At 63.4% G+C, this 13,801-nt stretch overlaps 1 protein-coding gene across 8 annotated transcripts in view; it reads right to left on the bottom strand.

The window, feature by feature from the left end:
- Positions 1-1,474: 1,474 nt before the first annotated feature.
- The window catches only part of COL18A1 (collagen type XVIII alpha 1 chain), an 85,501-nt gene continuing 73,174 nt past the window's right edge, over positions 1,475-13,801 (bottom strand). For 2 of the 8 annotated variants that reach the window (XM_064476663.1, XM_064476670.1), the window contains exons 29-41: positions 12,966-13,034; positions 12,361-12,403; positions 11,779-11,841; positions 8,206-8,249; positions 7,838-7,960; positions 7,123-7,276; positions 6,963-7,036; positions 6,458-6,589; positions 6,128-6,160; positions 4,692-4,937; positions 4,291-4,488; positions 4,050-4,165; positions 1,475-3,199 (exon numbers count right to left, since the gene is read on the bottom strand). In XM_064476663.1, coding sequence (XP_064332733.1) covers positions 2,989-3,199; positions 4,050-4,165; positions 4,291-4,488; positions 4,692-4,937; positions 6,128-6,160; positions 6,458-6,589; positions 6,963-7,036; positions 7,123-7,276; positions 7,838-7,960; positions 8,206-8,249; positions 11,779-11,841; positions 12,361-12,403; positions 12,966-13,034 — 1,506 coding nt within the window. In that variant the 3' untranslated portion in view covers positions 1,475-2,988. The remainder of the gene's footprint in view (positions 3,200-4,049; positions 4,166-4,290; positions 4,489-4,691; positions 4,938-6,127; positions 6,161-6,457; positions 6,590-6,962; positions 7,037-7,122; positions 7,277-7,837; positions 7,961-8,205; positions 8,250-11,778; positions 11,842-12,360; positions 12,404-12,965; positions 13,035-13,801) is intronic. The other 6 variants (XM_064476682.1, XM_064476673.1, XM_064476684.1 and 3 more) reach the window with 4 other exon arrangements.

Genomic DNA, 13,801 nt, shown 5'->3' with positions numbered 1-13,801 from the left:
GCAGCAGCCGTGGGCGGATGCGGCGCAGGGTCTGGGAGCCCAGGGTACAGACCATCTGCATGGCTCTGACAAGCCTGTGAAGACTGCTAGCCACCCCCAGGGGAGACCCTGAGAGAGAAGAGGGTGTGTGTAGGGCACATCCATGCACATGTGTGTACACCCATGTCTGTCTCATGCCGCTGTACACCTGCTCACATCCGTGTGACTCTGTGTATACCCACGTACGCCAGCACACCCCGCTGTACGTCGCACATCCGTGTGCCAGCGTCCCTATGTAATCTGTGGGTTCTACAGCTGAGGATTCAACCAACCACAGCTTGAAAATACTTTTTAAAAATTCAAGAAAGTTTCAAAAACCAAAACTTGAATTTGCCATGTGCTGGCCACTAAGTACCTGGCCTTTACATTGTATTTACAACCATTTACATAGCATTTTTATTGTATTAGGTATTGTAAGTAATCTAGAGATGATTTAAAGTGTATGAGAGGACATGGAAACAACGTAAATGTCCATCTGAAATACTAAATATTAAATACTAAAAATAGACTTACCCTATGATCCAGCAATCCCACTCCTGGGCGTACACCCAGAGGGAACTCAAATTTGAAAAGACACCTGCACCCCAGTGCTCATAGCAGCACTATTTACAACAGCCAAGACATGGAAACAGCCTAAATGCCTACTGACAGCTGACTGGATGAAGCAGCCGTGGTGTATGTACACGATGGAATACTACTCAGCCATAAAAAGAATGAAGTAATGCCATCTGCAGCAACATGGACCTAGAGATGATCATACTGAGTAAGTCAGAGAGAGACAAATATCATGGTATCACTTATGGGTGGAACAACAAAAAAAAGTGATACAAATGACCTTATTTACAAGACAGAAGCAGACTCACAGACACAGAAAACAAACTACAGTTACCAAAGGGGAAAAGGGGGAGGGGTAAGTTGGGAGTTGGCAGATACAAGCTACTGTGTACAGAATAAACGGGTCCTGCTGTCCAGCACAGGGAGCTGTATTCAATACCTTGTCATTAACCATAAGGGAAAAGAATCTGAAAACGAGTATGCATGTGACTGAGTCCCTTTGCTGCACATCAGAAACTAACACAACATTGTGAATCAACTAGACTTCAATTTTAAAAATTAGGAAAAAAGTATGTGGGAGGCTGTGTGTAGGTTATATGTAAATACCACACCGTTTTATATAAGGCCTTGAGCACCTGGGGTTTTGGCATCCACGGGAGTCCTGGAGTCAGTCCTCCACGGATACTGAAGGAGAGCAGTTTACCTGAACACCGTGTAAATCCACACGTATCTGTGTGTACCCGCGAGCACCTGCACACCCGTGCACGCCCGTGTGTACCCGAGTGCACCTGTACTCCTTCTGTAGGGTCGCCCGGCTGGGCTATCCGGGACAGAGGCTCCCCGAGTTTTCGTGACATGAAAACTGCTTGCAAACCAAGCATCAGGGTAAACAGTCATTTTTATTTGGAGCCTGTTTGAAAACCACACACACAGTTAACATGACCAGCCCCTCCAGTGTAGTCACAGTGCTCAGACAGCACAGTCTGGGCTCTGGCCACCCCACCAGCTCCCCCAGAGCTGCCTGCATGCACCCTAAAATGTCCCCTTCATTCTTCCCAAGAGAAGGACGACCACAAAGATTTTCCTGTCACGCTGGAGCAGCAGTCGTGAGCAGGGGCCTGGGCACAAGCAGCCTTCACCCCGCCTGCACGGGGCCCACCCGCAGACGTGGCCCCTTCCTGTCCCGGGCCAGCTTTGACCCCTCCGTGCAGCCTCGCCCATCCTGAGGCTCCGCTGGGGAAGCCCGGGGGCTGTGAGCCATGTCCAGGCGGGGCACGTGTGGCTGTCCCCTTTGTCTATGAGGTTTTCTGAGCTCCGTGTCCTGCAGAGGTGAACCTGAGATGCTGGCGCCAAGCCCAACAGAGAGCGGTTTGGACCCAGGGCTTTGGGGGTGCCCACGTTTGGCCCAGCTGGGCCCCAGGATGTGCTCCTGAGGAAAGCTGGGCGGGTGCTGAGCTGGGGGTCCTCGCCCTGGGAGAGGAGAGCTGTGTGTGAGGTCAGGGTGGGGCACTGCCACTCCCTGGTTCACGGACCCTCCAAACTCCCCCAGCACAGCCAGGGTGGGGGTCAGGCCCTTCACTGGGTGTGGCCACAGGGGTCACCCGAGAAGCCAGCATGGAAGAGAGGCCCGCAGACAGCTCCATGTGGCAGAGCTGCCCAGGGGACACACAGGCTCTGCTCCCAGCAGCGTGGGGGGGGGGCAGGGGTTGGAACCCGGGGTCAGCAGTGGGGTGCTGAACTACACGAAGCTAAGAAAAGGGAGTCCGTCTTCCCTCACATGCAGTGACTGAGCTGTCCTGCCGCTTGTCAGCTGGGGAGGGAGGGAGGGCCCCTTCTCTGCTCCTGCACAGCTCCTGGGCCTGGTGGTGAGAGGGAGGAGGGGGGCTGGGGGGCAGCTCCCAGCACCTCCTCACGGCTGTTCTGCAAACAGGCCTGAGATTTGTGCGTGAGGAGGAGGGCGGGACAGGATGCCTGGGGTGGCCGAGGGCCCTGCTGGGCACCCGGGAGGCCCTGGGTACACGCCTCCCTGGGTGGTAGGTTCGAGTCGGCCTCCTGCAGAGTGAGGGCCAGGTCTGCCCCTGGTCCAATCATGGCTCCACCAGCACCGAGGCCCCCGCGTGAGCAGCCTGGCCAGGGCCCCGGGAGGGACGGAAGAGTCTTGGCACCAGGCTGTTTTAAACTTTTTAAGAAATACACTCTTTGGCTTCCTTTTATTTCTTGAGGGTTACATGGAAGGTGAACCACACAGGGAAGTGTCCCAGCCAGGTCCCTTCCCTGGGGGCGCCGGCGAGGCTCCCTGCCCTGCCAGGGGGCACCTCCGCGCCCCCGGCCTGCCGCCTGGCCTCCTCTCTGGCCATCTGTCTGTCCGTCCTGTCCGCTGAGCCAACAGAGGCCCTACTTGGAGGAGGTCATGAAGCTGTTCTCGATGCAGAGGACGACGAAAGCGTTGTGGCAGCCCGCGGCCTTCTGCTCCAGCAGCCGGCCCGCCAGCAGCGAGGAGGCCTGGCCGGTGGCCGTCCTGGCCTCGGTCCGCCACGTCTCGCAGTAGCTCTCGGTCAGCCGGCGCCCGCTGGGGTCCGAGCCATGCCACACGCTCTTCTGGGGCCTGCAAGATGCAAGGGCCTCCGTCTCACCTGGGCCTGCCCCTCCAGGGTGGAGGCCACCCTGGGCAGAAAGGGCGTCTCCCAAAGGTCGCGGTTTGGCTGGATGTAGGGCCGGTGGGAGGGTAGGAACTCGAGTCAGGCCCCCTGGTCACTGGGCTCTGCCTCCCAGATCATTGCCCCCCCCGCCGCTGTTTCCAGGCACAGCTTGGGGAGCAGGGCCCGGTAACCTCTACGCTGGCCCTCCCGGGCCGGGCAGCCTTGGCTTCAAGTGCCTGTCCTTGATAGAGGCCACCGGGCGAGCCTGGGGTTCCCACCTCCGACCAGCCCCTCAGACTGGGAGGCCCACAGCACGGCCCTGGGCAGTGCTTCTCTGGGAAGGCAGGACCACAGGCGTGTCCGACGCCCCGAGCCGCCCCTGGTGTGGGGGAGCAGCTGCCCTCACACCTGCCAGCAGAGGGATGAGGGGGTGAGGCCGACTGCAGGGCGCCTGGCCACTGCCGCCAGCACAGTCAGTGCAGTGCGCGTGTTCCCTGACCTGTGAACAGCATCTGAGGGATCTGCACAAGTACCGTGCGGTGACGTTCACAGGACAGACAGGGGCTTGAGCCTGCCTCCCGGCAGCAGGTTGGGGCGTGTGCCGGAAGGCGGGCTAGGAAAGGTGTTTCGTACGACACCACGAGCAGCGCCCTTCACTCTCCCTCCTGCTCTTCCGGGTTCTCTGGTTGCTGAGCCTCAACTGGGTACCAGGCGCCGGGTCAGCCCGGAGGCTCCAAGCCAGCAGTGCCATCCCTTTGCTCAGGGCTCTGGAGGTCCCGGGAGGCCTGAGCTGCTGTGCGCACACGGCAAACCTACCAGGCGGGGTGCTGCAGGACATCTCGGCCGTCGAAAGAGAAGATGCGGGCGCCCGGCTTCAGCTGGCCCCCGGAGCCCGAGAACAAGGCCTCCCAGCTGGGAAACAGCGCCTCGTCCTATGGAGGGAAGTGGGGGCACCCACCTCTGGTCACCTCCACGTGGGGGCTCCGCGTGGTGCCCAGGGAGGGGTCCTAGGACCTGACCCCAGGCTTCTGGCCCAGCGGGGTCCCCGCACACCCACCCTGAGGTTGACGATGGGCACGGCTGCACGGTCGGCGCGGCGCACGACGCTGTAGAGGTCCTGCAGCCGCGAGGACAGGAAGGCGCGGTAGGTGCCGGCCAGCCCCACAGCGCGCGCCTGCTGGAAGCACTGGAAGTCGGCCCCGCGGATGCCGCGCAGGCCGCCTGACTGCGGGCTGTTGAGCGCGACCAGGTGGAGCTGCGGGGAAACCACGTGTCAGCCCTCGGGGGGTCTGTCTCCGCTCCACCACCCAGTCTCCCAGGACGCGAGCAGGGCTGGACCTCAGGGGCCGAGCCCGGCCCCAAAACCCTCCCCGGCTGCTCTGGGGTCCAGACTCTCCACCCCCAGCGCCATGCGGGCTAACAGGCTGGCCAGTGTGCGCCCACCCGGGGGTCACTCACCACTGGCTGGAAGTCCTGGTGGGTGTGGGTGGGCGAGCCTGTGGGGTGTGCCGGCTGGCGGTGCACGTAGGAGCCGTGGTGCGGGGCTCCGGGGTAGGGCTGTGGGTCCGGCAGGCGCGGGGGCTTGGCTAGGGTGTCGTCTGCCCACCAAGGCCGTGCCGTCGGGTGAGGGAGCTCCCGGCGGGGGTACGGGTTGCCCTCATGCAGCTGCACCACTGGGGGCTGCAAGGCGGCCACCTCGTTGTCCTGCAGATGGAGAGGTGGACAGCACCATGGGACCAGGCCTCCTGCACCCGCATTGGCCTCACAGAGCGGCCTGTGGTGCCCGGCCCCAGTGCTCCCTGAATTCACCTGCACCCTGGCTTGTGTGCCCGGGTGGGCACAGGCTGGACTGGAGGTGGGGAGCTGGGAGCTGTACCCTCAGACCCTGCGGGTGCCCGAGTGTTGAGGGGAGCCAGCCTGTTAACACCTTAGTTGGGTTGGATGGCCCTCTGCTCAAGCACCCTGGGTCCCTGGCTCTAGAAACAAGCTCCTAACTGTGGCCAAGGGGGCCTCTGGGCCAACCGCGTCCCCCGGCCTCGTGGCCTCCTCCTGCAGCAGCCACGACACCCACAGACCCGCTCTCAGCTGCTTAGCCTTCACTGGTCCTCACTTCAGACAGGTGGCCTCCACCTTTCCCGCCCCAGCCCCTGGGGCCGCCCCCCCTTCCCCATCCGGTCCTCCCCCCCAGCACCCGCAGCCTCTGACACCACGTGACTTCCTCCCTGCTACCTGCATACCTATTACCTGGCACCTATCACCTACTAAGAACTCCTAACGCACTTTATGTACGTATATAAAACGTTGACACTTAGTTACGATACACTTTACACAATGTATTACCCACGTTCCTTATCACCGTTAGTGCCCATTTTCCCCAGTGTCACCTCCGTGGGGCAGGGGCTTTGCCTGCTTCAGGCATGGCTCTACCCAGGCCTAGAAGGGCGCCCAGCAGACGGGAGGGGCCCAGGACCGCGTGCTGAGCGAGAACGACCCCCCGGGCCCCGTGGGCAGGCCGGCTCACAGAGCCCCCGACGCCCACCACCCAGCCCGAGCCTTGCTCCCGAGCCTCGCTCCCGAGCCGTCTGAGAAGTCGTGAACTCCACTCAGAGAAGCCACAGCAGTGGGATGTGACGCCTCCTTAGGGAAACTGGGGCATCCCCAACACCCCTTCCTCCACCCCCCTCCCTCCCCCCCCCCCAGCACCCTGAAGGGTCCACTTCCAGGGGAGGGAAGGCAGGCCAGGACTCAAGGGAGATGTGGCTTTGGGCCCAGTATCCTCTCGCCCAGGGAGGGCGATGAGAGTGGTCTGCGCACCCCTCTCCCCGGCAGGGCGCCCCACCCTGGCCGGGGGATGCCCGCCTCTGATCCTTGTGGAAAGCAAGAAGGCTCCTTACCGTCCCACGCGGGAGGGGCGTGCGGGCCCCCAGCTGGAAGAGAACAGAGGGAGTCACCCCAGGACCTCTGGCCCAGCCGGCGCCACTTGCCCCCTCTGTCCCCCACGGGAGCCGGCGTGGCTGCGTCCCGGCCGGCACCGGGCACATGGTGAGTGCGGAGAGGCTGGCTGTCGCGCTCGCCCGGCCCTGCACCCCTCGCCCACGCGCGGGGCCGCCCTCCTGGACGCAGCCCTCTCCACCTCCCATCTTCTCCGCACCCTGTGCCCCAGGAGCGAGGGTGGGAAGGTCCCCCCACTTCTACGTGCAGGAGAAGCTCTGTCCAAAACTCACCAGAACCTTCCGGAAGCCATTCCGGACCCGGACGTACAACTCCTCCCTCTCAGCCACAAAGATGAGCCAGCCCTCCGGCACCTCGGGCACCTTGTCTAGCATGGTCTGGTATGTGGCCCAGACCCTCACCTGCTGGAAGCCCAGCCCAATGGGGTCCCTGCACAGAGGCGGCCCCTGGGCTCAAGGGGGCGGGGACTGTACAGGGACAAAGTCCTGACTGAGTGGGGGCATCTCCTGACGAGGAACATTCCTGAAGACCTCAGTGGCTCCTTCTTCCTTGCCAGGCTGTGGGGCCCCCGCCCCCACGTCCCTGGGCCACCACGGCCTCTGCACGGTGGCCCCATCCGTGGAGACACCCTCGCTTGCCCAGCTCAGACCCAGCCACCCCGGGCTCCCCACATCCGCTGTGGAAGCCACGTCTCAGGGCCCTTGTGCTCCACTCGCAGACTCCAAAGGGAGGCTGCAGGCGGTGAGGGTCCGACAGGCAGGATAGGCAGGTGCTTACCCCCGAGGAGGCGCCCATGGAGCCAGGGGGGCCGGGGGGCCCGGGTGGGCCGGGGGGCCCGGGAACGCTGATAGCTGCGAGAGAGGCGCCAGAGGTGGGAAGGCCGGCCCGGCCAGACGAGGCTGGAGGCCAGGACCCACCCCACCCCCGCCCAACTTACTCTGTCTGTATGGGCCCGGGAAGGAGGGGGGTCCTGGGGGCCCTGGGGGGCCGGGGGGCCCAGGAGGCCCCTGGCGTCCCTCGTAGCCAATGCCAGGGGGCCCCTGAGGCCCAGGCGGGCCAGGCTGGCCTCGGACGCTCTCACCCTTGGGACCCTGGGGTGGAAGACAAAACCCGCAGCACTGTCACCAAGTCCCTGGGCTGGGACAAGCAAGCTTGATGGTCTGGGCTGCACCTGCCACGAGCCCTGCAGGAGCACAGCCAAGCCCCGATCCCCTCCCTGCCCACACTGGGGCCTGGGATATCCGGCCTTCCCACCCCGCACGTCCTCTGCTAGGACAGGACCCTGGGATGAAGAGGAGGGCAGCCCAGCCCCCCAAGAGGTACAGCCCCAAGGGCCCTCCTCCTCCTCCACCTCCAGACGGAAGCTGGGCCTACAGTTCCCTGAAATCTTTCAGGACAGTGGGTCTCCCCGAGGGGGTTTGGTGGAAAGGCGCAGCAGCAGCAGGAGACAGGAGGCAGCCCCAGGGCGCCCGGTCTGGGAGGGCAGGCACTGTGCCCCCCACGCAGGCAAAGAACCAGAAGGGGGATGCTCAGGGCCAGCTCGCAGGCGGACCTGCCCTGGCTCCACACCCCAGGGACCCCAGGGACATGGGCGCCGGCACAGGACTGGGCCCGTGTGGGGGCGCCTGCGGGGGCCTGGGGCCCAGACTCACCGGAATCCCAGGGTGCCCTGGCGGGCCAGGGGGGCCAGGCACACTGGAGCCGAAGAAGCCACCGCCCCCGGGCTCGCCTCTCTCCCCTTTCTGTCCAGCGACCCCGCGGTCACCCTTCTCCCCCTATGGGTGGAAGTGCTCGTCAGGGACAGCCCAGCTCCCTCTGTCGGCATGGGCAGGGGCAGGCTGGAAACTCCTGCAGCCCAGGCCTGGCCAGCCGTGCGGGACCCCTCGGCCTCCCAGTCTTCTGCCACATCAGCCGCATTTCCGAAAGACTGAGCCCTCCGGGGCCCACGCAGGGCAGACACGGGAGCGCTCCGCAGGCAGCGGCCCGCGCCGGGCTCAGCCTCAGCCCGGGTGCCACCCACCTTCAACTCGGCGCCCAGCGGCAGCAGGTCCAGCGGGAACTGCCCTGCAGGGGGGAGATTTGGGGTGGGGCCTCAGTGAGGCGCCCTCCTCACCGCCTCGTCCACCGACGCCCCTGCATTTACCTGAACCTCCGTTTTTCTCTGTAATTCCCGCATTTCTGCATAGAGATCCCCTGCGTGCCCTGTTACACTTATGCTCCGCTACTTGATATTTTTTGGTGTTTTTGTTAATGGTGCCTTTTTCGTTTTGGTTTTATAACGGACACTTCCCCCATTTACACAGGGGAGCACAGTGAACAACTTACATTTACTGTAAAATGACCCCACGGACGGACACACACACAAACAGGAAAAAAATGTCTCCTCCCGCGCGAGACGCCGCCTACAGTGTCACGTCAGCTGCTTCTGGGGGCCTCTGCGTCTTGTAACTGGACGTCGCTGCCTTTGGCCCCTTCACCCAGCACCTCGCCTCTGGGAACCGCCTCATCTTTTTCCAAATGGTGTCTTTTTCAAAACATCGTCTGTTTTACGACTGGCATTGCTTTTTGTGAACTGTCTTGTGACCTTGCAAAACTGATTCAGTAATTCTAACGGTTTATCCGCACATCCCTTCGGGTGGCTGACGTTCACAAAGGTGTCGTCTGTGAGAACACTGGGTTTGTCTTCCTCCCCGCCCCGCGGGCTGGCTGGCCGTGCACCCGCGGTGACCACCGGTCGTCCCGCCTCGGGCCGCAGGCCACGGGGAGCTGGCGTCTTTCCTTCATCAGTCCCACAGGAGGGGCGGTGGTGTTACCCATCTTTCCAAGGACCTAACGTTTGATTTTTTTGCTCGCTTGACATTTCCTATGTGCACCATCTTCATTCACTTCTGATCTCCACGGCCTCTCCCGTTGTTTTCGTGGAGCTGGATCCGTTTTCCACCCTCCTGAGTCGGGTACTTACAAGCTCAGGCCATTTAACACTGTCACCTTGTAAACAAAGAGCCACAACTCGCGCTCCCTCCAGGTGGGGGCGCGACCTGGGCTCACCCTCCTCCCACGACCTTTCCCCAGAGACCCCCTCCTCCCACACCTTTCCCCAAAGGTGCAGGCTGGACCGCTGGCGGAGGAGACCGCTGCGGGGCGGGGGCCTGGGGACCCCCACCCGGAGCTCCGCCTCGGCTGTCCCAGGGAACCCCATGCCCGCCCAGGGCCCGCCCAGCTCGCGTGCCGTGGCCAGGGGCTCCATCCTGGGTCCTTTGAAGGAGCGAGACGACCCCACTGCCACTGCGGGCCAGAGTGAGGGCTGAGACCCTGGCCGCACCCTCACCCTTGGACACGCCCTTGTCCTTCGCTCCGCTTCCAGGTCCCACGGTGGTCTCCTCGCCCGCGGGTGCCTGTCTGGTGGGCACGTCCCACTTGTGTGTTTGATGCCGGTTTCCTGCACTGTCCCTCGTGGAACGACAGGCTCTGGGACGTGCCCTGTGCCCGGCGCGAGCCCTGGATCCCCCGTATGGGTGCTGGGGCTGCAGGCCCAGGTGTCTCCTGCTGTTCAGATCCTCCCCCTGCCGACTGACCCGTCCTTTAGTCCGCTGCCCTCACTTTCAGAGAGCTGGGTTACAACGCCCTCCTCGTGCACGACTTGTGTGTTCTTCCTTTTGCTTTTGTGTCTTGAAGCCATGTTGATAGTGGCATATACGCTTAGAATTGCTGTGCTCTTCTGGTGGGTTTACCCCTTCACCATCATGGGCTTTTAAAAATTCCTGGCAACAACTCCTGTCTTAAGATACAGTTGTCTGATGTCTCAGGAGCACACGCAGGTGCACGTGCTCGCACGTCCGTGCACACTCACGTTTGCACACTCACACACCGACACACATTCATACGTGTTCTCACACAGGCTCCCTTCTCATCAGATCAGTCACCCCCTTCGCCCTCCACTCGCGTCCTTACTGGGGGGGGGGTGTCTCCTGTAAGCAGCACGCAGTTTTGTCTTTGTCCTGTTGGTGACATTTGTCCTCTAAAAGGAGAAGCAGCCGGCTCGCGCGGAACCTGCCCACTCACAGGTCTGGGTTAATCAGCCACCTCGCTCCCCGTCTTGTTTGCTCCACCGGCTGTGCTCCTCTCCCTCCCCTTTCTTGCCGTCTTTGGACTCAGTTTTCCCTACACTGCTCTTCCTCCCCATTGGGGGCACACTCCTCTCCTCCTTGGCTGGTCCCGGAAGGGACAGGTGCGTCCCTGACTCGGGTCTGATGTAGTGAGGGTTTCTGCCTGTTTGAGGCGTGGCCGGGGCCTCGGGGATCCGGCCTCCCTGCCGCGTTGCTGAGCAGGGCCACAGGGTCGCCCTCTCCCTCCCGCTAGCCCGCCCCTGCGTCATCTCACCACCTCCTTCTCCCGAGGGCCCTCGCTGTCCCCTTCCAGGCTGGCGTCCTGGCACGGCCCCCTGGCTGCCCAGCTCCTCGTCCTTCAGAAGGATGTTTTCCCTGAACGTGGAATTCTGAGCCAGCAGTCACCGCCGCTGACCTGTAGCTTCACACCCTGGCGCCCCTCGCCCTCGTGAGCGAGCAGCTGTTGGTCGTGCTGACTCTGCGTGAGGGGCTCCTGGGCTCTCTCCTCAGGATTGGAAAGCTCGGCCCCGATGCTCTTCTGTCTCACCCGCCCGGCCTGTCCTCACGCCGGGACCGTCTGACCTCCGCCAGCTGGTCCCACCTCCCTGAGCGTCACGACTCTGTGCGGGCCCCTCCCCTCCTCGGTCCTGCCCCACTGCCTGGAGTCACACCGAAGCCTCGCATCCAGAGCAGCAGTTCTCAGTCCTGGAGTCAGGCCCGACTCCTCCCCACGGGCTGCAGCTCCCCGCGGCTGTGCCTGTCGCTTGCTTATGTCTGAACGTCACTGCCGTGTGGAGTCCGAAGACTCCGTCCGCTGGGGTCCCGGGGCCCCCCCCCCGCCCCACTTATTACTTATATGAGATCCTAGGTCCTGGAGGAGCGCAGCTCCCTCGAGCGAAGGGTTTATTTCTGCTTCCAGCTGCCAGGAGGGAAAACGAGGCTTCGGGCCTGCCTGCTGGTCTGTCGGGCCGCCCCGGCTCTGGGTGCAGCCCCCGCCCCCCGGAGGCCGCGGGCCTCAGCCACACTCTAGTCGGGGGTCTGTGGGGTCAAGCTCTTCCCCGGGTCCTGCCCGGCCACTGCTCACCGGCAGCACAGGCAGGATTCAGTGGGGGACCCCTGCCACCTCAGGGAGCATCCGAGGTGCTGGGAGTCGATCCCGAAGCCCCGGCCCGACAAGGCTCCTGCGCGGCCTGTGGGGAGGGATGGGCGTCCCGGACCCGCGACACACGGGGTGTCTGGTCTCCTCTGGGAGGCACACCCTGGAGCCCAGCCCTGCCTCCGGGAGGGGCGACGGGACACCCTGCCCGTCATCACCTCAGCCCCAGCCCTGGCCCCAAGGCTGTGGGGCCACCAGCACGTCAGGTCCCCGTGAGCCCAGAAGGGGCCTCCTTCGTCCAGTCCAGGAGGTGGGCGGGCAGCCACACACGCAGCCCCACAAGCCCTCGGTGTCGCAGCCCATCACCCAGGGCCACCCCCAGCACTCTCACCTGGGGGTCCGGGCGGGCCCACTTCTCCTCTGTCACCCTTCGGTCCAGGAGGTCCCTGGTATCCTGGAGAGACAGACACACCAGTGCCTGTTACTCAAAGTGTGACAGGGCCTCTGGGACAAGCCCTCCTGCCCTCAAGCACCCCCGACCCTGTGGGCACTGTGGGCACGGTGGGCCTGGACCAGGGAGGGGGCGGCACGTGAGCTCAGGGACGCTCAGAATCAGAGCTCACGACCAGCAGAAGTGCCCGTGGCTGCGCCCCAAGGGCTGCACCCTCTGCTCCCACAGGCCGGACCACTCCAGCAAGGAGGGGCTCAGACAGCAGGAGGGGCTGTTTCTGCCCTTGCTTGGACAAGGAGCTGGGGCTGGACTGTGGATGGCAAGTGGGTGGCCGTTCAGTGTCCACTCCCGTTCATGGTTTGGCCTCCTGGAAGGCGGTGCTGTGAGGAACCTGGAGACCTAGCAATGGGGGCTGAGATCAACTGGGAATGGGGTGCCTGGGCCACCAGGGGCTTCAAGTCCTGGATCCGAGCTGTGGTCAGAAGGGCAGACCCGCCCTCTCCAGGCCCCAGGAGCCCTCACCTGGCAATCCCGGGGGTCCAGGGCGGCCAGACTCCACGAATGCCTGCGAAGACAGGCCAGAACTGGTCACTGAAGAACGCCTTGAAGAGTAAGGCCACCACCCACCCCAGGGTCTCTGTGCCCAGATGCCCCCAGCACCCTCTGCAAGGCCACACAGGCACCTCCCACCCCGCCAGTGCCCTGCCCCCCAAGACAAGGGAACAGGGAAGGGGAGGGAGAGGATGAAGGGGTTTGGAGTCGGGAGCCCTGGTCATGATATGACCTGCCCCATGTGGTCACTTCTCGTCACTGAGCCCTGTGACACGAGTGTCCATCCCCAGGAGCCCATAAAGCACTCCCTGCACAGCCTTCACCCCCTGGGGGCTTGTCTTTGAACCAGCTGCCCACCAGCTGCAGCCCACAGGCCCCACCACCCCTCCCAGAGGCGGGTAGCCACACACGCAGCCCCACCAGCCCTTGGTGTTGCAGGGATGCAGGCAGGGACGCAGAAGCCAGGGCTCAGCTGCCCCTGCCTGGGGGTCGGCCCTCCTGGGGTCAGCGGAGGGGACACAGGGCTGTTCTCCAAGGGCCCGGGCAAGGAGTGTGGGGAGGGCGTGGAGACTTACGTTGCTGTCGTAGACAGGAGTCCCGGGGGGGCCCGGGGGCCCTGGGGGCCCAGGTGGGCCAGGCGGACCCTGCGCAGGGGAAGAGAAAGCTCCGGTCAGTCACGTTCACAGCCAGGCCATCGACACTGCCCAGGATGGCAGGCACGGGCATCCGCGCTTCTGGCAATCACAGCAAAGTCAGAAAACAAAATCGAGGCTGCGTCCAGTTTACTCTGTGGTCACGGGCTCCCCGAGGACAGAGCTGTCCCCGTCCCACTCCCAGATTGGAGTCGGCTCAGAATGTCCCAAGGGAGGCAGGCAGGAGGCCATCTGGGCTGGACGCGGCCTCGGACACGGCTCGTGTGGCTCCTGACTGCCAGCTGGGGGAAGGTCAGCTGCGTGTTTCCAAGGTAAGAGGGGGCCCAGGGGGCCAGCGCTCGCAGGCTTTTCGCGTGGGAGCGTGAACCCCACGGGAACTCCACCAGTCATTCATTGCTCATGGAAAGACAAGGGACAGCTGGATTCAGGTCGTGTCAGAACTCCTTGCTCTGAAAGTAACGGCTTACCCGACGAAGAACCAGCACGTGTGATGGAAGGTGCCATGGGGAACACGGCCCCGGGACCTCCCCCTCCCTCATGGCACTCGCTCTCCAGGCCCCTGGGCACCTTCACTGCCCACCTGCCCTGTGACCACTCCCCACGGTGTTGTCCACTGCGGCCAAGGAGGCGGAACGGAGGTGGGAGCTCAGGCCCATGAAGGAGCCAGTCCCAGAGGACGTGCTGACAAGGGCGTGCGCACAAGCAGCCTTTCACGCTCTGCCGTCACAACACAGAACTGCAGGAAGGATTCGAGACCC

This window comes from Camelus dromedarius, chromosome 2, assembly GCF_036321535.1.
Source record: "Camelus dromedarius isolate mCamDro1 chromosome 2, mCamDro1.pat, whole genome shotgun sequence".
NCBI lineage: Eukaryota > Metazoa > Chordata > Mammalia > Artiodactyla > Camelidae > Camelus > Camelus dromedarius.
Note: the sequence above shows the minus strand (reverse complement) of the source record. Positions and strands in the feature narration are given on the sequence as shown.